General features: G+C 54.5%; 1 protein-coding gene across 1 annotated transcript; it reads left to right on the plus strand.

Annotated features, from left to right (window-relative positions):
• The first annotated feature begins 1,719 nt into the window (after nt 1-1,719).
• On the plus strand, nt 1,720-24,473 carry TM6SF1 (transmembrane 6 superfamily member 1). Its single transcript, XM_029950489.1, has 9 exons — nt 1,720-1,823; nt 5,783-5,880; nt 9,953-10,056; nt 11,694-11,776; nt 12,628-12,749; nt 14,426-14,530; nt 16,378-16,470; nt 16,849-16,968; nt 24,259-24,473. The coding sequence occupies exons 2-9, from the start codon at nt 5,860-5,862 to the stop codon at nt 24,448-24,450; spliced, it is 840 nt and encodes a 279-aa protein (XP_029806349.1). The 5' UTR covers nt 1,720-1,823; nt 5,783-5,859; the 3' UTR covers nt 24,451-24,473.
• The last annotated feature ends 120 nt before the right edge of the window (nt 24,474-24,593 follow it).

Here is a 24,593-nt window from a genome sequence, read left to right on the forward strand (position 1 = left end):
CCATCCACCCACCCATCCACCATAAGTCATCCATCCATCCATCCATCCATCCATCCATCCATCCATCCATTTCTCCTTCCTGGTTTACTCTCCCTCTCTTTCCCTCCCTTATCTATCAAATTTTTTTTTTTTTTACCATTTTTTATTTATTTTTGAGAGAGCATAAATGAGGGAAGGGGGCAGAGAGAGAGGGAGACGCTGAATCCTAAGCAGGTTCCAGGCTCCAAGCTGTCAGCACAGAGCCTGACATGGGGCTTGAATTCACAAACCGTGACATCATGACCTGAGCCGCAGTTGGACAACTAACCAACTGAGCCAGCAGGTGCCCCACTATCAATCAATTCTTATATACCCTTGCAGAAGTCCCCAGGCAGACTTTCTGTGCCATATTCCGACGCCCTACCCCAAAGGATTCTGATTCTGTAGGTGAAGGTTGGCATTTAGAAATCTGGGGGCTGCTGATGCCCAGAGTCCATTCCCTGACTCTGTGCGGGGCCTGGGGCAGGTGCTGGGGATACAGCCTTCCTGCACCTGCGGCCAGTCTCCTTGGGGCCCATCTAGCTGCAGGCTGGATGGCTCGCTTCTCACTTCCCGAATGCTCTCTCTTACGCGGGGGCAGACTGCTGACTGGCGCCCGTTCCAGCTGCAGGTGTGTGCGGTGAACTTCACCATGAGCTGGTCCCTCAGCTCCTGGTGGGGCTTGTTGGGTTGTGGGGCCTGTGACTGAGAAAGGTGCTTTCCAGAAGTCTCAGCGGCAAAGGGCGAAGCTTACTGAGCAGTTCTCCGGTCGGGCTGTGCTGGTGTGGACGGCCTTCTGCTGAGGAGTCGTGCCGGGGGCAGCTCTCAGGGCTGGTGAGGGGGTGCTGGCGTGGCGGGCTGTCACTTTGTCTACACCCGCAAGCCCGGTGGTGCTGGAGGTGAGAGACAGCGTCTCTGTAGGACTAGAGGTGACCTTGTGGGCGAGAGCTCAGAGTCCATTGAGATGGGACCATCCATGTAGACAGGGACCTCCTCCATGCGTCCCCAGTGCCTGGTACACAGGGGTGCATGATATTTATCCTTAATAGGTTTTAAAATTAGTTCATAAACAGGTGATGAAATGGCAGGGCTTTGGCAAGGCCTGGGCAAGGGCAGAGTAGGGACCAGAATGCAGGAGTCCTGCCTGCTGACTCGGCCCCAGCCTTACGCCCTCGTGCTGCGCCTTGGTCCCTGGCATCCTCGGTGCCATGCCCTTTCCCTGTGCCCAGCCTCACCGCAGCTCCCAGACGCGAAGTGGACGCAGGCTTGCTGGAGGGTGTGGGAGCTTCATTCAGGCCACAGGTCCAGCCCTGACTCTTGCACGTGGCCCTCTTTCCTTGTCCTCCTGAAAGGCCCGTGCGCCAGATTCGGCTGTGAGGCCCATCAGCCCCTGGGGAGGAGGGCTTGGGGGGGGGCCTGCAGGCAGAGGCCATCTTCAGGGGGGGTGGGGTGAGCAGGAGGGTGCAGGTCTGTGCAGGTGGGGAGGGTGGGAAGAGGGAGGCCCTGGTGGCTCCAGTCCCCAAAGGCACACGGGGGGCTGGGGGGGGGGGCCGACGTGCCGCGGAGACAGGTCAGGAAGCCCACAGGCTGGAGCTGGAGGCAGAGCAGAAGTGGGAACGAATGCATTCAGCAGCCAGGAAATTCCATGCACCGCAGTGTTTATTTCGATAAGTGACCACCTCCCTGCTCTGGCCCTTGCAGTTCCTGGACAGTCGTGGGGGTTGCTGCCCTCATCCTGCTCCTGGTCGCCCTGCTGGCTCGTGTCCTCGTCAAAAGAAAGCCACCCCGGGACCCGCTGTTCTATGGTATGTGTCCTCGGGTCCGTGGGAGGGGGCACTGCCGGGGTCCACTCGACGGCACGGCACTCGACTTTTGCCTGCATTACGTTCCTCCGTGGACAACAAGTCTGCCTCCAATGCCCCGAGCCCACTGGGGACGTGCAGGAAGCGTGGGAGTGTTTCAGGGCCATAAACCAACACCTCCTCTGGGCTGTGGACCCCACCCTTCCCCAGCTGAGATCATGGCGGAAGGTCAGTGCCAGGGCCAGCCGGGCAGGATGCCCCTCTGTTCCTTGCCTCCGCCCCCAGCCATGCTCTGACCTCTGGCCTCCCCTCTCCGTCCTGTGCCTCCGGCCTCTGGCTTGCGGCCTTACCTGGTGTGGAAGGTAGCCGTACAAGTACAGTGGCCTGGTCTGCACGTTTGTACAATGAGGAAAATAACAGCACTCACCACCGAGGGAGGGTCGGTGCAAACAGTAAACAATATTTGTAACATATTTATAACTGTGCCTGACAAATACACATGTGCATTAAATAAATAAAAGCACCACTGCTGAAGCATTTAGGAGTGTGCCAGGTGTGGCCCTGAGCACTGCAGCAGGAGGAGTCTATTTGATCCTCACATCAAATAGCCTCCAGTTACAGATGAAGAAGCTGAGAAACAAGGTCACATAGTGAGAACGCCATTGACCCCAAAGCCCCTGATCTTTGTGGCGCGCTGCCTCCGGCAACACCGTTACCGCCTTCCAGCGCTTCCCCTGCCGGGAACTCTGCTGGGCATTGACTCCTTCAGCTTCCGCTTCAGTCAGGCTGCGCCCACCCCCGCCCCCAGGTCCCAGCGTCCCGTCCTGTAGCAGCCGCAGAGTTTCCTGTCCCCCACCCCCGCTTCGCAGAGCTGTAGCCGACAGGTAACACCGTGCGAGTGTGAGGCGCACACCGTGATGATGTCCGTGCGCATGCGCCGTGAGACGTGACCACAGCAGGTTGTCTGCCCGGATTTGGGTCCTTCGCCTCACAGCACGGCCTTCCTTGGTGTGCAGGGCGAGTGTGCAATGCAGTGTCGCCAACTGTAGTCGCCACGCTGTAGACAGACAGCAAAACTCACCTGAGACCCGGAAGTTTGTTTGAGCAGCATCTCCCCATGACCCCTCCTCACGGCAGCCACGGTTCCGAGCTCTGTTTCTGTGAATTCAGCTTTTTAAGATTCTGCAAATAAGTGAGATCCTACGGCATCTGTCCTTCTCTGGATAACTGTCTTCATTTAGGACAATGCCCTCGAGGTCCATTTGTGTTGTCACAGTGGCAGGATTTCCTCTGTTATGGCTGACACTCTGTTGTGTTTATGTGGATCTTCCTCATTCATTCATTCATCGATGGACCCATGTCTTGGCCGTAAACACCCGGGTTCCTTGCTCACGGTCTGCGGGGGGCCGGGAATGCTGTGCTTCAGGCTGTGGGTCAGAGTCAGGGCTGTGTCTTGTGTCTTCTGGCTCGCGGACCAGCAGTTCCCCGAAGGTGTGCCCTCCTGCCAGCAGAGGGGACTTGGCGTTGGCCATTGTCAGTGCCACGCACATGCCACTGGCCTCGGCAAGTTGTGTGGCCGAGCCCATCATCGGCAGCTTGGGGAATTCTCTGCCTGCAGCATGTCCTGGCAGAGGCAGGGAGGGGAAGAATTGTGAGTAACTGATTTCCCCCAGCCTGTGAATACAAATACCCTGAAGTTTAGAGGCGCCTGGGGGGCTCAGTCGGTTAAGCTTTCGACCTCAGCTCAGGTTATGATCTCATATCTGTGAGTTCAAGCCCCGCATCGGGCTCTGTGCTGACAGCTTGGAGCTTGGAGTCTGCTTCCGATATTGTATCTACCTCTCTCTCTGCCCCTCCCCTGCTCACACTCTTTCCTTCTCTCTCTCAAAAATGAACAATTTTTTTTAAAAAACCCTGGAGTTTAGGTAAATGATATAACTTGCCCAAGATTGGCCAGCAGTCAGTAGATGAGCTGGACCTGTCCAAGTTCAAGGCCCACATCCTTTCTCCTGCCAGCCAGACCCTGGCTTTGCTTTGGCCCCAGCCCACCTTTCCAGATGGGTCTCCTGCTGCCACCTTCCCCCCCAACTCTGTCCTGGTCTCTGTCATAGCCTTGAGCACACGGAAGCCCCAGGGCCGGGGTTTCCACCAGCATCTGGCGCTCCGTCAGCCTCAGCCACGGTTGCCGGAACTGCCCGGTGATCAGATGCTGAATGCTTCCTTTCTGGAGAGAGACACGGTGGCCGATCGCCTGATGGCCAATTCCAGACTGCAAGGCCTGGGAGGCGCAGGGAGGCAGGGTGGGCAGGGGTGGGCCTCCTGCTCCCGGGAGACCGTGAACGCCGCCGTGGCCTCGGCCGCGGGCTCCGCAAGGCCAGCTTCCCTTTTCTGTGAATTAACCTCCCCCACTGTCCTCCCTCCTTAATTTTTCATGGCTTCTCTTTTATTTTTTAATGTCTGTTTATTTTTGGGAGAGACAGAGCATGAGCAGGGGAGGGGCAGAGAGAGAAGGAGACACAGAATCGGAAGCAGGCTCCAGGCTGAGCTGTCAGCACAGAGCCCAACGTGGGGCTAGAGCTCACCAACCGTGAGATCACGCCCTGAGCCATCCAGGCACCTCTTTCATGACTTCTCTTATGTCCACCTTTGGATTCCTCTGCCGTCCATGCCCATCACGTGGTTTCTGATTTGTGACAGTTTGAAAATGCAGCCTTACTGATAAACAACACGCACGGAGTGTGGTCACTTGCCGTTTAGAAAGTATTATTCCTTGGCTGGTAGGTTGCTGGGGATTTTAAGCCCTTTTAGGAGACCCTCCCGACCCGAGTGGGAGGCTCGGAGACGCCGTGGTTTCCTTCTCTTAGGTTCAGCTGCGCCGTCTCCCATCCGTCGTGAAGACCATGGCCTGCCGTCTTAAACCTGCATGTCAGCCGCCGCGCCTGCAGGGCGCCCACACCGGACCCTCTGTGGGCCGGCCTGCTGGGAATTCGTGGAGATGAATGAATGAGCTTTTCTGAGTCATTATCTTATTAAAAGTTTTTTCTAGTTTGTTTATTATTTATTATTTATTTACATTTGTATTTATTTATTTAATTTTACTTATTTATTTATTTATAGAATCCCAAGCAGGCTCTGCACCACCAGTGCAGAGCTCAGGGCAAGGCTCAAACCCAGGGACTGTCAGATCATGACCTGAGCCTAGGTTGGACGCTTAACCGACTGAGCCCCCCACACGCCCAAGTCATTATTTTAAATCTACCTACCACGTGGTCACCTCTGTGCTTGGCCCCTGGTTGCTGGTGTTGTTCCCTCCGTGCAGGTGGGGTCCCCGGCAGCCACTTGTAGGGAGTGGAGGATGGACGGGGGGGCCTGGTAGAATCCTGTGGGACAGAGTTAGTGGGTGAGTTTGTCCCCCTGGCGGGTGTCCCCTTGGAGAGAGCACTTGGGCAGTGACACGGGCAAAGGTCCCAATGTATGTGCAGGAGGGACCTTCTGTTAGTCCATGTTGAGTGTCCACAGTGTGTGGACACATTAAAAACAAGTCACTGTTATTGGAGAATGCCAAGTGCTTGGTCATTGTCTCCTGATCTACTGCTTTTTGTTTTTTTAATTAATGTTTATTTATTTTAGAAGAGGGTAGGTGGGCAGAGAGTGAGGAAGAGAGAGAATCCTAAGCAGGCTCTGCACTGTCAGCACAGAGCCCGGATGTGGGGCTTGAACCCACAACCATGAGACCATGACCTGAGCCCAAATCAAGAGTCAGACGCTTAACTGACTGAGCCCCCCAGGTGTCCCTCCTGACCTACTGCTTTTTAAACTACTGCTTTCTTGGGGCACCTGGCTGGTTGGTGGAGTGTGCGACTCATGATCTTAGGGTTGTGGATTCGAGCCTCATGTTGGGGGTAGAGGTTACTTAAAAAAATTTTTTTTAATTAAAAAATACTCTCGCTTTCTCTGACCAGTGTACGCCGTGTTCGGATTTACCAGCGTGGTGAACCTCATCATAGCGCTCGAACAGGATGGAATCATCGACGGGTTCATGACGCACTACTTGAGAGAGGTGAGGTGTCACTGGGCGACCGTGAGCCTTACGCCAGTGGCCAGCGGCCCCCGCCACGGGGCTCGGGGACGGAGCCCCCCGTTCAGTGTAAGCGGGTACGACACGGACGGATGGGAGTGGTTTACTCTCATGCGGAGTGGGAGGTGCTTCTCTTACACCCGCTCCCTCACTCCGTCTCCAGGAATGATGTCCTCTAAGTGAGTTCAGTGTCTGGTGTCTGTTACCAGGAGGCCATTACTGTACCCGAAAGGCCACGTCGGTCTTCCGTGCGGAAAGTAGCGAACACCCAGGCACTCGAGGAAGCCATTCGATGGGCGGTCCTTCCCTCTCCGTCGCGTTTGCTGGAGCCCTAGTCCTCTGGGCTACGGTGGGACGGATCTCAGGGTCACACAGGAAACAGAGCGGGGCTGGGCGTCTCGCCTCCACCTGTGTTCCTAGTAACGGAGGGCCTGGTCTGCAGGCTCAGGGGGTTTGGACTTCGTCTCACATGGGAGGGGAGATCTCGAGTCAGGGAGCGAGGCCGTCGGCTCTCGGAAGGACGGGCTTGAAGGCAAGGCCTTTGTGGAGCGAGGAGGATGGCGGGGGCGGGGCCGGGCACAGGAGGTGGGGGCACAAGCCACCGAGAACTGGGCTCACTGGAGCGAGTGGGACCCAGGGATGATTGGGGGTGACGGCAGATATGGCGCCCTGCGTCCCGCTGTGGGACGTGTGCAGCTGTCGGTGAATGGCAGGGGCGAGCGGGAGGCGTTCAGTCCCGCAGACCGTGGCCGGAGCAGACTGGGGGCCACAGGGCCTGCCCTCTCCCCCAGGAGCTGTCTGACGTGGTGGGGAGATGGCACTGTCCTAGGAGCAGTGACGGAGACACGCACTGGGCACACCATACGGGCACACCTTGGAGATCTTGCAGGTTCGGTCCCAGACCGCTGCGTTAAAGCAAATACCACGATAGAGCGCATCGCATGAATGTTTTGGTTTCCCAGGGCATATAAAAGTGAGGTTTATGGGGCGCCTGGCCGGCTCAGTCAGTTGAGCGTCTGACTTCAGTTCAGGTCACAATCTCACGGGTCATGAGTTCAAGCCCTGTGTTGGGCTCTGGGCTGACAGCTCAGAGCCTGGAGATGCTTCAGATTCTGTGTCTCCCTCTCTCTCTGACCCTCCCGATTGCACACCTCTCTCTCTCTCTCTCTCTCAAAAATAAACATAAAAAAAAGTTATGTTTATACTGCACTGTAGTGTATTAGGTGTGCAATAGCATTAGGTCCAAAAAGCACACATACCTTACACACCCAACAAGTATCGAGTAAGTTCACCATCTTGTATGGGCGCGGTTCACGGGGCCACAGGACAGTCACCCAGTCACACCAGAGATCGCTGGTCACAGATCCCCGTAGCAACTATCACAGGAATGAAAAAGTTTAAGATGTGGCCAGAATTACTAAAATGTGCAGAGACACAGAGTGAGCAAATGCCGCTGGAAAAACGGCCCCAGTAGCCTTGCTCGATGCAGGGTTCCCACCGAGCTTTAATTCGGAAAAGAAAAAGCCCTCAGTGTCAGCAACGCATAAGCAAGCGAAAGGCAGTAACACACGGCGTGCCTGTGCGCACGGAAGAACAGGGTCCCGAGCAGTCGGGGGGGCGGGGGTCCTCTTCGAGTCTGTGACACTGCTCTAGCATTTAACAAAAATTTTAATGTTTGTTTTTGAGAGAGAGAGAGAGACAGCATGAGCAGGGGAGGGGCAGAGAGAGAGGGAGACACAGAATCTGAAGCAGGATCCAGGCTCCAAGCTGTGGGCACAGAGCCTGAAAAGTGGCTTGAACCCATGAGCCATGAGATCATGACCTGAGCTGAAATCGGAGGCTTAACTGAGCCTCCCAGGAGCCCCTGGCATTTTTTTTAAGTGGTAGTGACAGTGGATGATAAACATTTTCTAGACAGACTGGGGGTGGGGCGGGGTGGAGGGCATTCCAAGGGGAAGGGACAGCTTGAGCAGAAGCTTGGAGGTGAGAAACAGCAGGTGTCTCCCCACGGTCAGCCGCGGGGGGGAGGGGGCCACAGGGACAGTGCTGAGCTCCGCTGGGGACACGTGGGGTTCCAGGTGGTTGAGGGGCATTCTGGGAGATGCTCTGGAGGGCAGGGCTTGGGCGCTGAGGAATATTCCTGGTGAGATTTGGGGGCACCTGAGATCTAGAAGAGGGAGAAGTGGGCAGAGGGTGGACGGTGTGGGGCTGTGGCCAGATGAGCCCCAGAAGCGGACTCGGGACAGGCCAAGAGGCTGGAGGGAGCCTGGAGAGCCTGGTACACTGAGTCCCACGGGGGCAGGTTTTGGGGAGAAGGTGGCTGCTGAGACAGCCCAAAGCTGAGCTGCGCAGGGTGGCGGGTGGCGAGGCAGACGGGGTGGGGGGAGGCGGGCTGGCGTCCCTGTGGGAGGGTCCGCAGGGCCAGGTTCTGGGTGCCCAGCTGCCCGACAGAGGAGGTGCTGGTCCCGCAGGCAGCGTGCCCCGGGAGGTTCTGGGACAGGAGGGCCACGTGCTGGGAGCTCAAGACTCTTCATTTAGCAGGTGGATTGGAAGGAGGGCAGGCAGCTGGAGGGGCCATTTGGGAAAGTGAGGGGCAGGGAGAGTGGCCCGCGGTGACCTCATAAACAGAAATGAAAGGACGCGCCCACACACTGCACAGGAGAGAGGAGTGGAAACAGACCCTGCAGCCATGAGCTGGGCAGGCAGGGTGGTGTCACTGTTCACACAGAGGCCTCGGGGCACCTGGGGGCTCAGCCAGTGGAGCATCAGCCCTTGATCTCCGCTCAGGTCGTATCTCAGGAGTCCGTGGGTTCGAGCCCCGTCTCGGGCTCTGTGCTGACAGCTTGGAGCGGGAGCCTGCCTCAGATCCTGTGTCTCCCTCTCTCTCTGCCCTCCCACCATCACACTTCATCTCTGTCTCTGAAAAATGAATAAGCCTTAAAAAATTTTTTTTTAATTAAAAAAAATAGAAAGCCCACCGCGCCCGCCGGGGAAGCCAGCCCTGGCTCTGAGTGCCCGCGGTGTAGGCGTGAAGAGGCGCAGTCACGAAATCGGATTGGATTGTTCAGTGGGTGCACGTCAGGGAGGAAAGATGTGCGTCAGCCGTGGGCACAGAAGCCCAGCTGCCGTGTGACTTCTGCCTCCTCAGTAGTTCCGTCCCATCGGACGTGCGGGGAGAGAGGACATGCCAGGCGTTGGGGGGCCCTCCTGGCCGGCTGGCCTGACTGTTGTGGCCGCAGCAAGGACTGAGGGCATCTTCGGAAACACTGCGGGAGAGTGTAGACGAGGGAGAGGAGAGAGAAACTCGAGCGGAGTCGGAAGGAAACTGAAAACCGGTGCCAACCTGAGTGACTTTGTGTAGCCTGGAAGAGGGACACACAGCTCATCATATAATCTCATGGTCGTAAAATGAAAAAAGTGCTCAGAAACATGGCTTTTCTGGATGGTGTCTCTGTGCCGGAGGTCAGCTGTGTGCCCGTAGGCCGGTCTCCCAACCCCTTGGAGCTCTGTTTCCTCATCCATAAGATGGAGTCAGCTGTGTGTGTCCCGCAGGGCGGTCAGGTGCCTGTCCGTCTGTGTGCGCGTGTAGGGGGCAGCCGTGCCCTCCTCTGCACCCAGCAAGCCCGGGCATGCCCACACAGGGGGATCGGGAAGGTCAGCCGGGGCTCCGGCAAGTAGGGTCACCTCTGGCCGCCCACCGCTGGCCAGAGCCAAGCTCCTTGACTCGGCCTCAGGGAGTTAGCGGTGCCGTCAGGATTGTCCATGAGGCCGTCAGCCTGGCCCACGGGCACTGACCCAGCAGGTTAGAGGATGTCCGGGCACTCTCTGGACCGCCCCGTGGCAGGCTCCAGTTCTGGGGGGCTCCAGGGTACAGTTCTGTTTTCGTGTTCCTACCGATTTGTAATCGTACGTGATTCTGCGGAGTTTCAATTTAGACAAACATGTGCCGGTTCTGTTTCCTGTGACTTGAAATACACGTGAAACACACAGGAGTTCGCTGTTGAGGTGTTTGAGTCATATTTAAAGTAGACTCGTGTTTTTAATCTCTCCTCAGGGTGAACCGTATCTGAACACTGCATACGGGCACATGATCTGCTACTGGGACGGCTCTGCTCATTATCTGATGTATCTGGTGATGGTGGCAGCCATAGCCTGGGAGTAAGTCCATCCGTCCGTCTGCTGTGTGTGCCTTTGCCTTAGCGCCCGGTATGCGGGTATGTAAGAAAAACACAGGTGTGGGGGCAAATACACAGACAGGCATACATGGACACGAATATACGCTTCTTGGACACAGGCTAGACGTGGCTTTGTGTTCTTGTATCACTGCCTTTTGAACATGTCCCTGTGGATTGTCCCTGGCCGTGGCGACAAGCTTGGGCAGACCCCTCACGTTACTGACCGTCTTCTGCCGTCAGGACAGTCTCATCTGCAGGAGGGAAAGCCCAGTGCGTTCTGATTCAAAACTTCCATCTCATTTCGGGTCAAAGCGGTCTCCCCCTCTGTCCGGGTCTGGTGAGGCCCCGAGGCGTAGGGGCCTACACTGAGTCCGGGGCGAGTGGCCTCTCCTTTCGTTCTTTCTCGAGTCACTGTGCCACTGGCTCCCCTGGGAATGCGTGTGTACGTACGTGGAGTTAAAGAAAGGGGGACAGATGTTTTCTGGGGAGTGGTGCCTCCGTCACGATCCGCTAGGTCTGTCACGGGGAGCACACGTGTGGTCTCTTGGGAGACCCAACCACAGCGACCTTGGCCGAGCTCTGCCTGGCTGAATTCGTGGGACTCCTCTGCCCGCGGTGGTGCACCCACAGCTTCCTTCTGCTGGGGTCCTTGTAACCCAGACTGCATACACTTTGGGGCAGGATCTTTGCAAGCCCAGCTGTGTTCCTGGCCGGGTCCCCTCGGCTCCAGGTTAGAGATGATGTTCTTGCCCCCTGCCCGCTCACTCACGAACTCAAGGACAGCTGCAGCTAAGTTCTGGACCTTCCAGGCACTGGCTGATGTCTTCACGAAGCGTACCCAGGTTCCAGGGGCCATGGCCCCTGTTTCGCGGAGGCTGCCGGGAGCGGCCAGCGTTCCTGCCGCTCGGCCGGCTTCACTGCTGGGGAGGATTCTCCTGCTGCCAAGCCCAGTCATTTCTACTCGGCCTCTGGGGAATCTGCTGCCCTTGGCTTGGGGGGTGGGGCAGGCAGAAAGCACAGTGTCGTCCTCCTGTTTCCCTTCAGGGAACCTCCTCGGTTTCTCATAGCCCCTCACGGAGGTGGGCGGTCAGGGTTGTCGGCTGAAAGGGCTTTTGGTCCACACCGCCTTGTAGGGCCGGCGTCTGTGTCCAGCGGCTCCTTTGGAACACAGGGGCCGGGTCATGTATTATCTTCGCCTCTAGGGCTCCAGCCCGAATCCTGACACCACGGAAATCCCACGTAACATCCTGTTACTCATACTTCCAGTGGTCAAAAATATGGGTCCAACTTCCTTCCTTTTTCCCCCTTGCCTGCTGGGAGTTTCGCGGGAGGCCGTCAAGTGCGGCACTCCCTTCGACCGTGATTGTGACTGTGTTGTAGACAAAACCCACATCGGAGCGAAATTCCTATTCAAAAGGACACAAAGAGGGTTCACAGTATACCACAGGTGGAAACGAAGTGTGACCACCAGGGCCCCTTAGGGTTGATTTTTCACTATCGACTCAGTAAGTTTCGGTTCACAGACCTTACTAATTAGGATACTGCTAGGACAATACGGATCGTCTTTTGCTAACGGTGTCCCGAGACCAGGGCACTAAGCCAAGATTTCTTTCGTGGCAGGGAAAGCTATAGGACCATCGGCCTCTACTGGGTTGGATCGATCATCATGAGCATTGTTGTTTTTGTGCCAGGAAACATTGTGGGTAAGAAACTTTATCTTAAAATTCACTTTCCTTTTCCTGAAACAGTGGGGAGTGTTCTTAAATAGAGAGGCTGTGTTGGTTGTAACAGCAGCAAGAAATCCCAGGCTTATCACAAAGCTGTTTGGCGCAATTCTTCCTTTTTCCTTCCTTAATGTCACCTTTTAAGAAATGGCTTTAGGGGCGCCTTGGTGGCTCAGTCGGTTAAGACTCCGGCTTCGGCTCAGGTCAGATCTCACGTTCGTGGGTTCAAGCCCCGCGTTGGGCTCTGTGCTGACCACTAGCTCAGAGCCTGGAGCCTGCTTCCGGTTCTGTGTCTCCTTCTCTCTCTGCCCACCCCCCCTCATGCTCTGTCTCTCTCTGTATCAAAAATAAATAAAACATTTAAAAAATTAAAAAAAAAAAGAAATGGCTTTCGAGCAGTTTTCAGAGGTGGACAGTGAACAGTTAGACAATCTCGTATCGGGGCTTCCTGACATTGAGCATCTGTAGGGGTCAGTACTGTGTGGCTGGGGGCAGTGAGCAAATGTTTCTTACAGCTTTTTGTATTGTATGTAACCCGACACGCTTGATAAATACATTTGAAAGTGAAGACTGTCGAAAGTTAATGTAAAAGGTTATTTGTGTGTGCAAGAAGGCAGGGCATTATATTAAATATGCTTTAAAAATACAGTGGATGGCACATGCCTGTTAAAAAGGACTTCACAGTTTTAAATTGATCTATTTTTTTGGCCTCATTAAGAATATCATCTGGTCCACAGCACGACTTGCGGGGGGCGGGGTATCCTAAATGTCTGTGTTTACGTATGCTTGCGGCAAACTTTTGACTTTCTCTTTCTTTTTCTTTTAAATAGGGAAGTACGGGACTCGCATTTGCCCTGCTTTTTTCTTAAGCATACCATATACCTGTCTTCCCGTCTGGGCTGGTTTCAGAATCTATAATCAGCCACCAGAAAATTATAATTATCCCTCAAAGGTAATTTTATTTCGTTAACTGTAACCTGATCCCAAACCCCCAGGGCTCACTCACGTCTGCTGGCGATGGCGCTGGACCCCGCCTCCGTGGATGGGAGCAGCCCGGGGTCGGTTTGCTTGGATTCCGTCCACTGGTCCCGCCTTAGGGTCGCGGCAGAGGGGGGTTCTGCCTGAACACACCTGCTTCAGTCGGCCAGGTCCCGCCGTTGGTCCTCGGGGCTGTTCCCGTCAGATCCTGCGTTAGTGCGTGGAGTGCGTGTGTGTCCGAGGCTGTCCATGGCCTGGCACTGGAGCATCTGGGCCCGTTTCAGAGGGACCAGTGATGTCCCAGGGAGAGGCTGGAGACAGACTGCTGTTCAAGGTAGCGCGCACAGCCACAGGCTCTGCTTTACCAAGACACCCAGGCCCCTGGAGACTGGGTACAGGACGTCTTCCAGGGCGCCCGCCTCCCGCGCACGGCCAGGTGGTCCGAGGGAGACGGCGCGGGCAAGGTCTTCGTTTCTAAGCTAGTAACGCCCTTCTAAGCTCCTCTTCCTTTTTATAGGTTCTAGATCCTCAGGCAAGAGTCTTTAAGCAAAATGATACATGAAAATGCAAATTACTAAAGGTAATCAGAACGTGATTGCTTATTGTACCTAAGACGTAGGGTAGAATTCATGAACGAGCATTGTAACGTGCAAACTCTTCATGGGTAAGCAGTCAGACGCCTGCTGAGTAAACGCGGGCTGGGCACCGACGGCTTCGGTCCCCTACACCCTTCTGAGGGACGAGGGGGTCGTCGAAAAGGAAAAGCAAACAGTAACCGCAGCCCTGGGCTCCGCCGCTTTCAGAGCCCTCCGTCAGGGCCCCAGCGGAGTGCTCCTGTCAGAGCCGGACAGCTGCGCATTACCATTCTTCAAACACAGGGGCACAGTGACGGCCAGGGAGACACGCACCTGGTCACACAGCGCCGACAGGGGCACACGCTCCGCACCGCCCTGCGGAGCAGGCTGCCAGTGTTAGCAACTGGGACTAGTTCAACCCCTTAAATTCCGCACCTGAGGCCCTATCCTCAGAAAACCAGCAGAGAGATGCTAAGATCTACATACAGACTTGTTGTCACGTTAACAGTGAAAATGCATAAACATCCACCCAGGAGAGGATGGCTACAATAGGGTGTTTCCACAGGACTTTAGGTTTTAGGAGAGTTTTTAATAATGTGTCAAAGTGCGTATAATATAGGTAGATGCTGAGTGTCTGAAGAACACTCGAATTATGTCAAGTTGCTTATAAAGTCATAACTTCATAAAATATAAATGCAGTTTATATTTATATGTATATAGATCTCTGGAAAAATACAGTGACTCTGAGTGATGGGTTTATGTTTACCTTACTTCTTAAGTGAGCGTATCTTACATTTATAATCACAAAATTGCTATGTCAAGAAAAATTTAAGGGCTCCTAGCGCTGGAAGGAGCCGTCAAGGTGGCCTGGCCCAATGTCCTAGACTCACAGGTGAGCAGTCTGGACAGAGAGGAGGAACAGGACTTTCCTGACTTACGTGCCTCGTGGTTTAGGGTACGAGTCGTGGGCCTCCAGGCCCCTTCACCGCCCTGCAGCTCAGCCCCCCACTTCAGCAGGTCTCAGCCTCTCCCGGGGCGCTCTGGTCCTGCTCATGGGTTACAAACTCTATTTCAGGTCGTTCAAGAAGTCCAAGCAAAGGACCTGCTGAGAAGACCATTTGATTTATTGCTGGTCGTGTGTCTCCTCCTGGCGACAGGATTTTGTCTGTTTAGAGGCTTGGTAAGTGTAACAGATCAAAGTAACATTTAAAAAAAAAAAGAGTGAAAAACTACATATTTAATCAGATTTTCTAGAGCCTGGAGGCCTGGCCCTGCTTGCTGCCACGGCCACCTGTGGGGGTCAGCCTCACATCTTCCTCCCCCGGGGGTGGCCCCTCCTGTCCCCACATGCCACCTCCCTTAGGTCCTTGGATTAAGCCCCACCCAGGAATCTCTGTCTTCCCGTTTTAGGATGCCTGAAAAATTAGCCAGTAGAGTCTCATTCTTTTGGTTTCTTTGAATGTTTCTGATTCCGACGTAAATGTCTTTGGGACTGAAGACTCCAGAAGGCTGTGTTCTCAGGAGGAGGGCAGCCGGGACTGAGGAAGGAGCTGGAATCTTGGCCGTCTACCTGCTGTGTGGCCTTGGGAAAATGACGTGGGCTCTCTGACCTGTTTCTTTTGCTATAAAATAATGGTACCCACCTTAAGGTATTGGTTTGAAGACTAAGCAAGGTAATGACCATCAGAACACTTACAGAGGGCCTCACACGTGGTGAGTGTTCAGTAAATGATTGGTGTTGCGGTGTTTTATCGATAGAGGACCCTTCGCGATGCCGTCGCACGATTTACTTTTAGTAGAAGGAAATGTCAGTGGCCGGGATTACCTGGGTCATTTATTCAGCTTCAGGGAGTTAGTGTTCTGAGGGGCTGCGGGCACTGCCCACGTCGGGGAGCCAAGCGGCAACGTGAGCTGCTGGAGGTGATTCACGGTCTTGGGGTCCTCGAGCGATATGCCCGGTGTGGCTGGCTGGGATCAGGGCGAGATCAGTCAGCAGGCCATTGGAAATTTCTGGGAGTAAGCCGGCTGACAGGAGGAGTGGCCCAGAGAAGAGATGCAAAGAAGGCAGGGCTGCAGGCCTCACTTAGACCACAGAGCAATACATCGGTTTGGGTTTTGTTCAGGAATCTCCATGCCCAACGTGGAGCTTGAACTCATGGCCCTGAGAGCAACAGTCACATACTCTACTGACCGAGCCGGCCAGGCGTCCCTAAAACCGCTCTTTGGTTAGTTTGCTTTATTCCCAAAGTTAAAAGAACTACAGGAACAACAAAAACACGCCCTAGCGTCGTCTTGCACAGGAGGAAAATGCGTGCACATGCGTGCCTGACGCGTGGTGGGTGGGACTTTGGCAGATGTGCTTTTAAGTTTGGGCCCATTTTTACCAACTCTGCCACCGGTCTGTGTCCATGGATGTCACCTAGGTGGGACGACCTTTATGGCCGAGGACAGGAGGGGTGATGCGTGAGGGCGGCGACTCCGAGGGGGACCAGTCACGCGCCAGAGACTCTTTGTTCTGTGCTCCCTTTCAAAGTGGACACGTGATGGCTTCACACAGACCTGGCTTTCAAATCCGTGTCCTTTACTGCCCCCAAAGGCCTTGTACTTGGCGAGGCGCTTGCAGGAGAGAGGAGGGTGTGCTTTTGTAAAACCGCAAGGCACAGTAGGATGGACTTGGTGTGAAGACGACCAGGCTTCTCCTCCTGCAGGGAGGAGCGGGCTAGCAATCTGCAGGAAGCGAAGCTGGGGATCCCGCACGAGCTGCGCTTTGGCAGCTGGAATCTAGATACTGAAGCCACGTCCCTGGAAGACGCCAAGAATGGAGCAGCGGCTGTGTCCCCTCCACCGCTGACTTGTCCTTCCCGTCCTGTTTGTTTTCTCTCCCTTTTACTGCTGACCTTATGCAATTCAGGTTTTTGTTAAACAGCATTAAAGCTCGGGGCTGAATCCGGAACGGTTAGCCTTCTCAGCAAACCGTGAGAATCAGAGGTGACTGTAACTTTACTGTGAATTCGTTTTTCTTCTCAGATTGCTTTGGATTGCCCGGCTGAGCTCTGCCGATTTTATACGCAATTTCAAGAGCCCTACCTAAAGGATCCTGCTGCGTACCCCAAAATCCAGGTCAGGTAGTTATGAAGCCTCAGATTTTTCTAATGTTCATTTTCTCTCTTGAAGACTGGGGACACGTGGGGGGCGCCTGGGTGGCTCAGTCGGTTAAGTATCCGCCTTCGGCTCGGGTCATGATCTCGCTGTTGGTTCTTTGTGTTCGAGCCCTTTGTCGGGCTCTGTGCTGACAGCTCAGATCCTGGAGCCTGCTTCGGATTCTATGCCTCCCTCTCTCAAAAATGAATAAACATTAAAAAATAAATAATATAAAAGAATGGGAACACGTGTGCCTATGTAGGACACGGGAGTTAGAAACGTTAAGTCTTTTGTGCTTTTTGTCACGGGCGGTTGACTGTTAACTCGCTGATGGTGCTCCTTCTCTCCTCAATACAGATGCTGGCTTACCTCTTCTATTCTGTCCCTTACTTCGTGATTGCGCTTTACGGCCTAGTCCTCCCGGGATGTTCCTGGATGCCCGACATAACCCTGATACATGCTGGAGGCGTAGCCCAGGTACTAAAATACGCTCTACTGAGAAAGTTCGCTGGGGGTCCGGCTGTCATTGTTGGGTATCTGAGAAGCATCTCTGCTTGGTGTTGAAGGGAAGGAAATACTTACTAGACCCGTCTCCTTTCGTTTTACGGTTCTTCGGAAGGCATGTCTGCAGGGGCATTTTATTTAAATCTCATAATACCCAGGTGTGTGATGGGAGGTGTGCCATCCAGTTATACAGATGAGGAAACTGAGGCCCAGGGAGGTTAGAGGACTAGTCCAAGGGCACAAACCGGGCAGGCACCGTCACTGCCTTCCAGGACCCTTCGCAGCTGAACAGAGAGACGAGAGCTGTTATCTTGAGGACGTCTTTCTAAATTTGAGATTTCAGAATTCTGTTCCCCGACGCTCCCCTGAACCAGCGTAACGGGGTTTGAGAAAGTTCTGCTTCTGGGGAAGCAAGGCCCGGCATTCCTTTCCTTCCTCTTGCTGCTTAGTCAGGTCCCTGCCCCAGAGTACGAAGGTGGTCAGCGAATGCTTATTTCATTGAACTGGATTAAGGTATCTAGGGAATTGTATTATTACACAGAGTACATTTTTACAAGATACCAAGTAGCAAAACACACTGATCTTAGGAACAAGAAAGAAAATTCAGTAATTTCATCTTTTTTTCCCTCTTACTGTAAATAAAAACAACAAATGAATTCATCTTTTAAAATCATTCTTTGAATCCTGCTCTTTTCAAGCCAGCCCAAGAATGAGGTTCATATGGAAACTCAGCATATATGGTTAATTATGCTCTTGGCAAAAGAACATTCTAGAATTTGGAAAATGGAAAAACAGCTATAGTATTTATGGGTTAATCCTTTGGGCTAAGTCCTCCCAGTCTGAGGTGTTTACATTTTTTTTTAAATGTTTACATGTTTGTTTATATTTGAGAGTCAGAGAGAGACACAGCTTGAGCAGGGGAGGGGCAGCGACAGAGGGAGACACAGAATCCTTAGCAGGCTCCAGGCTCCGAGCTGTCAGCACAGAGCCCAACATGGGGCTTGAACCCATGAACCAACTGTGAGATCATGACCTGAGCTGAAGTCAGACACTTAACTGACTGAGCCACCCAGGCGCCCCTGAGGTAATTCTTAATTAGAGAATTAGAATATTAGTTATAACAAATGCTGCAGCATCCAGAAATAAGGGTTCCTGCTCTTTCCCTGAAGGAGGAAGAGGGAAGAGAACCAAGACTTATTACCTTCTTAGCCCTCTGAAGAGGTCATTTCCGTATCCTTCCAACTACCAGCCGACTTCTGATTTTCTGTCTTTAGCCCCGGCTGTCCCAGACTCCTGTGCCTGATCCCAAACTGCGTGTCTCGGACTTAGTGTCTGAATGAAACAGGACTCCTGACTCTCCTGCACCTTCTCTCCTTCCCCCCTCCCCCCTGCAAACAGCCCTTCTGTCGCTTCCAGCAGCTTCTTCCCCTTCCCTCACCCCTGCCATCTAGCCCATCACTAGGTCCAGTTGGTCCCATCTCCAAAGTATCCGTCAACCCCCTGTGTGTCCCAGTTCACCGCCACTCTGCACTGGTCCGAGCCCTCCTTGCCTCCCGGGAGGCAAAGCAGGCTGTGCCCTACTTACCTCCCTGGGGAGGGCCAGGCTGTGCGTTCTGCCGGTGTGGCAAATGCTTTTATTTCTTGCTTGTGCCAGGATGACTGTGTGGGAGGTCTGGGACCACCTGGGCTGCAAGGGAAGCACAGAGGTGGTCTTCCCGTGTGCCCGTGGTCCGGAGCAGCGCAGGGAACACGCAGCCGCCCTTTAAAGCGGAGAGAGCTGAGGCTCAGGGCAGCTGGTCACTCGCCTGGGTCACAGTCACTAAATGGCAGGCAGAATCGGAGCACAGAATCCTGTCTGACCCCAAAGCCCGTCCTCTCCTCTACGATCACCCCCCTTCTCCGGCAAACAGGGACCACGGTAGAGCCTGCAGCACAAGGCAAGACCTCGCCTGGGCGCGGAGGGGCCCGAGGGCCTCGGGCGGGAGGCGGTGACCTGCTAGCGGGCCCCGCAGGCGGTCAGGCTGGGGAGGCGTGCAGGCCACGGGACGGTGAGCCCTGGCTTTGGCGTTCTTGGCCGCGCTGTCCCGAGTTCTCCCAGAGTGTGGGCTGCCACCCAGCTCGCTCTCCCCGGCCCCCTTTTTCCGAGGGTCCGCCTGCTCAGGGGGTGACACCACCGAGTTTTCTCTGCGCGTCGTGTGCCCTGTCTCCCTGCAGCAGGAACACAGGGTGTCATCATCTCGGAGGCTGATGAGGGAGGCCAGGTCCGATCTCGGGAGGCGAGTGGAGAAAGAGGCAGGAAAACCAGGTCGAGGCCCAGCCATGCGGGCAGTCAGCAGCCCGAGGCTCAGGGAGGTCACACCCTGGAAGCAGTGGGTGCCTGACCCTGGAGCCCCAGGGCTGACCCCGGCTGTCCCTGCCGCGCGTGAGGGCTACGCTTGCGGACCAGCACCCGCAGCTCCAGCCAGGGGGCTCTCCCCGGGCAGTGTGGACGGCAGGGTGCCTGGCAGCCATCAGCAATCCGGCCAGACCGCAGGCCCCACCGGAGCCCCTGGGCTCCTGCATCGCCGCCCAGTTTGACGAGGGGACTGAGGGTCCTGTCAGTGTCAGGAAGGCTGTTTCTCCCGACCCAGCAGAACGCTGTGATGGGAAGACTGTTGCGTCTGACGTTTCCGCGACTCTTGGCTTGGCTTTAGTATTTACCTATTCAGAGCGCTCAGCCTGAGAAGTTCCACACCCTCCGTCACCCAGCAGTGAGCGTGGCGAGACCGTGCGGTTCCAGGCATGTGACCTGTTTCCTGCCAACACAGGCTCAGGACAGGGCTTCTCCTCCGGGGACAGGATCTCACACACTCACCGCAGAGAACACCCTCCACAACCCCGACTAGCACCCCTCGCTTTGCCAAAACAGCCCTTCCTCATTTAGAAGTTTTGTGCCAACAGGGGCACCTGCGGGGCTCAGTCGGCTGAGTGCCCGACTTGAGCTTGGGTCATGATCTCACGGTTCGTGAGTTCGAGCCCCGCATCAGGCTCTGTGCTGTCAGCCTGTCAGCAGAGGCTGCTTCAGATCCTCTGTGCCCCTCTCTCTGCCCTTCCCCCACTAGCGCTCACTGCCACAAAAAATAAAATAAAAATAAAAAATAAAAAGAAGTTTAGTGCATTCACAATCCAACTAACTTGATCAAAACCTGCATTTCTTGAAAGGCCTAGTGAACTCCCAGAGGTCTATGTGATTTAATACGAAAAAGAAATCCTTGAAAACTTTCTAGGTCAGTAGAGTCCGTGGAAAACACGTTAGTTACTGAGTCCCTGGTTTCAGATCATGGAGGAATCTGCCAAATCTGCCACCTCCAGAAATCAAAACATCAACCAAAAAGGAAAATAAAATAAAATAAAACTAGGACGCATTTTACGGCAAGACTTCCAGTGGGGACTTATTCCTACGCAAGCGTCTCCTCTCGTAAAATTCTTGTTGTAGGATTAAAGTTGCAAATCTAGTTTGAGCCAGGCTGCCTAGACCCACTGATTATTAGTATCTCTAGTAGTGAAGAACTGCTCTCTGCTAACGCATCACTGGAGATGAAAAGAAAACTCCGTACGGCTGAGAGCCTGGGGTCTGGACACTGATGGCTCGTGACCTTGGCCCCCTCGGCTTCCTCTTCTGTAAAGCTGGGACCATTTCTCACACAGCCGCTGAGGACCTGGGAGGTACCTATGGAAGGGGCGGAGCCCGGCCCGGAAGGAGCCGTGCGTCTCTGTTGCTCCTCCTCTTGCTCCGGGGAGAAGAGTCCCAGTGGGAGTCTAGAAGTGCCCCGTGCTGCTCTGGAGACCCATTCGCTAGTCTGTGGCCACACGGGGGTGTTAGCACCTACACGGTAAAGTGTGGACAGTATCATCTGAGCCTCAGAGGAGCTGGGGGTCGCTCTGGGGCAGACTTGCGGCGGGCTTGGCGGGGTCCTGCCGCGCACCCAGCAACCCCCGTGGAAACAGCCAGCCCTGCCTTGGCCCGCCGCGCCCCTCCTGCTCACCGCGAGGACTCCTGGGCCCTGGGGGCCGGAAGCTGATCTGAGGATAATGTGGTTGTAGCGCTGACTCTGCTGGCCGCGAATTTTAGTTTTTTTTTTTTTTTTTCTTTATGGAAACCTTTAGGAAATATCTGAAAGATTTAGGGAGAACGTGGACAGCTGGGATACTAATGCAAACCGTATTTTAATAATTTGCTTTTAGTGTAATTCACTGCGATACATCTTTAATTAGTATCGAGGCTGGACTTTGGGTTTAAAGGCTTCACGTGATTATCTTTTGGTGGAGACGGTCTTGACATTGTCAGAAGGCCAGCAAGGGGATCTGAGAACGATCTCGTGAGCTCTCGGCGAAGCCCAACACCAGGTCACGGGCAGGTAACGCGCCTGCCGCGGTCCCGGCACCTCACCAGGTCACCTCCTTGGCCCGGCCCAGTAATGTGCCACTATCATCCTGCTGTCACAGAGGAGGAAGCCGGAGAGGTTACGTACCTAACCCAAGGTCACACGGCTGGGCTGTGGTGGAGCCGGGGCCGGACACTCAGGACGGTTCCCGATTCAGTGTCCTTCACCACGGGACTGTGCTGCTCAGGGACACCCTAAAAAAGAACAAGAGTTCTGGATTAGCCGTCCTGGCCGAGGAGCCCGGCTGTGCTCCCAGAGCTCATGCGCGGTTTGGCCTGTGATACTTATGTGGACACAGAACAGTCCTTCAGCTCCTCCTTCTGGAACCGAGATTGTGATTTTTAGGCCTCCTTTCCAGGTGTCTCTATAAATATAAGAAAAGAGAGCTATTAAAATGTAACTATTCTTTGCCTTGATTGCCTCATTTTCCACTCTAGTCATCCATTTCTTTAAAAAAAACTTTTTAATTTAAAAGCCTTTAAATTCGTTTGAGGTGAAAACAGATTTAGAATGTTAAGAAAAATGATGAGGGGCTCAGCCTCACATCACTGGATTCTATGGAAATTTCTGGCTCTACAGGTTGTAGCCGCCATGCGGGGTGACTGTCGGTTCAGCAGCGCTGAGCCAACTTAGCCACCGACCCGGCACCGGGCGCCCCGCTGAGCTCGGAGCCCTGGCGTCCAGAGGACTTGGGTGTTGGTGGGAACATCACCCACGAGACCCCATGCAGGCCCTTAGCAGCCCCGTGTGTGGGAGAGAAGCTGTCCTCAGAACCCCAGGCACTGGCACCCCAGGGGGAGACGCGGCCGTGGTTGGGTGCCCCCTGCGGGGAGGCGCAGCCATAACACACCCGGTACAACTGCGGGCCGTGCCTGAAGCCCCTCGCCACCGGCCTCAGGCTTCTCTGGAGTGCAGACACCTCTGTGCATTAGAAATGGGAACCATGCCCCTGGGGAAATGATTCTGGGGAAAGGCCTACTGAAATAGGTATAAAAATAGAGAAATGCTCTGCAGAAGCTTTTTTGTATTGTGACCATTATTGATGAACGTTTATTGAGCTCTAACAGTGCGAGAGGTGCCACAGGAAACATTAGGTGCCTGCCCGGTGGGCTTACAGTCTACTCTAGGACATGACCATTCTGGAATGTTGCCGTGGTTTCTGCCATTTCTGAAAACAAGGTATTTGCTGTGCTGGCCAGCGCAGGAGCGCGGGCCGACGGGGCCACTGATGGGTGCAGGCTCCCCCGTGCAAGCGGGTGTGACTGACCGTGTCACTTCGTCCCTCTAAGGATGGCTGGCATTTCCCCAAACGTGGGGACTTTTGTGACACGTAAAGAGACACCAAATCCATAATTCTTGAAAAATCAAGGTTCAAACCTGGCCTCTAGCCCAGAAGTTTGGTTATATTAATTCAGAAAATCACTGTTGTTCAAAAGAGGCTCCAGGGAAAACTAGGATGAAAGACAGGGGTCTGGCTGGGGCTCTGTGCTCCCAGGACGGTGTGGGCACAGCCCCGCAGGCGGCCTCTTACACGCCCGGGCTCCCCGGGTCCTCATGTTCGGAGCCCGGTGCCGGGGCGCCTCACACGTGCCCGGCTCTGCTCGGGCATCTGCCCTGGGGGGGTGCATATCAGGCCAGAGCCCTCGCTGGGAGCGCGGAGCACCAGGCGAGGGATGCACGGACCGTGTCGTGTTGGGTCTTGGGGACACGCCACACAGTGGCTGCAGATCCGTGCGAGTGCTGCTCCCGAGAGCCCGCCCCGCAGGTGTCGTGGGAAAGTCGGGTTTTGTCTTAACCACGTGGCAGAATAAACTGATTTCATAGGGAAGGAAATGTAGCTTTGTATGTATTTAAAGGGAGTTAGTTTTTCATTCTTGCTATTCTGTGACTTCCTTCCACGGTGAGCCTGATGAACTAATACTCCATCACGGCTTAGATTTAGATTTCCAGTCCTCTCTTCACGTACGGCGTGGATTTCGGCGAGATCTGAAGCCACCGCCGCAGGGCTGTTCTCTAAGGACGAGGGGATGCCGAGGAAAGCCTCACCCAAAGGCCCTGCCTCGTTTTCCCCTGTCCTTACGAGACGTATCAAGCAAGATCCATCCTGGATGTGTGTGAGGAACAGGCACCTAAGTGCACACGGGAGGCTGACTCGGGCTGTGGGACAAGCTGTACTAATGAGACCCCGACTTGACGAGGTCGCCTGCCATCTTATGAAACAGAGCAACCATAACCCTACCCTCCCACCCAAGTGGGTAACAGCCTTAACTTATGAAACAACCCTTCGCTTTTAAAGTTGCATAAACAACAAATACGTGACGAAGTAAACCAAAAACATATAATGGAGGGTTCCTCGTTCCAGGGGGTAGGCGGGGGGCCGATTAATGAAGCTGAGGTCCTCAGGGCTTCTCTGAAACAGCTCTAGAAAGATACGTCTGCTTTCTAAGCTCCCGACGTCCTTCGCTTTTACCAGAACACACTTAGCCACAACGGAGCGCCTGAGCGTTAGGATCTCAGAACGCAAATCAGTGAAAAAAACCCAACAACAACCCCAAACTGAGGTTCTGTTCAAGTTTTCTTTTAAACGGAGCCACTGCTGTTTGGTGAGGGGCACTGCGTGGCGGGACAAAGCCAGGCTAGGGCAGGGATACTGGATTTGAATAGTTACGTTAAGACGGGCCCTGATTCCGTGGGATCCCGCAGGCTGTGGACTGGTTGCAAAGTGCTGGTTTTGGGGGCGCAGGGAACATGGTCTGTCCGAATGACTCGTCCAGAGCACGCCGTGAATCCAACTGAACGCAGAACTCATGCTGACCCCTCCTTTCTCTAAACGCAACAGGCTCAGTTTTCCCACATCGGTGCTTCTCTTCACGCCAGAACCGCGTACGGCTACCGAGTCCCCGAAGCAGCGAAAAGCCTCTTCCTGGCCTTAAACGTGGCGTTCGGAGCGCTCCCGCAGCTCCTGGCCTGTCGCTGTGTCTACAGACCCGAGTTCTTTGTAAAGACGAAGGCAGATGAGAAAGCTGAATAAAACGATTCTTTCTCCCTCTCTGATGACTGACTCTTATTCCGGGCACTGGCCTTCTGTCCCGTTTTACTCCCTTGCCACACAGATCCGTAAGGACACGTACGTTCTGGCCCCGCAGTGTAGGTGTGAGCTCCCACGGGGTTTTG

The sequence above is a fragment of the Suricata suricatta genome, chromosome 9 (genome assembly GCF_006229205.1).
Source record: "Suricata suricatta isolate VVHF042 chromosome 9, meerkat_22Aug2017_6uvM2_HiC, whole genome shotgun sequence".
NCBI lineage: Eukaryota > Metazoa > Chordata > Mammalia > Carnivora > Herpestidae > Suricata > Suricata suricatta.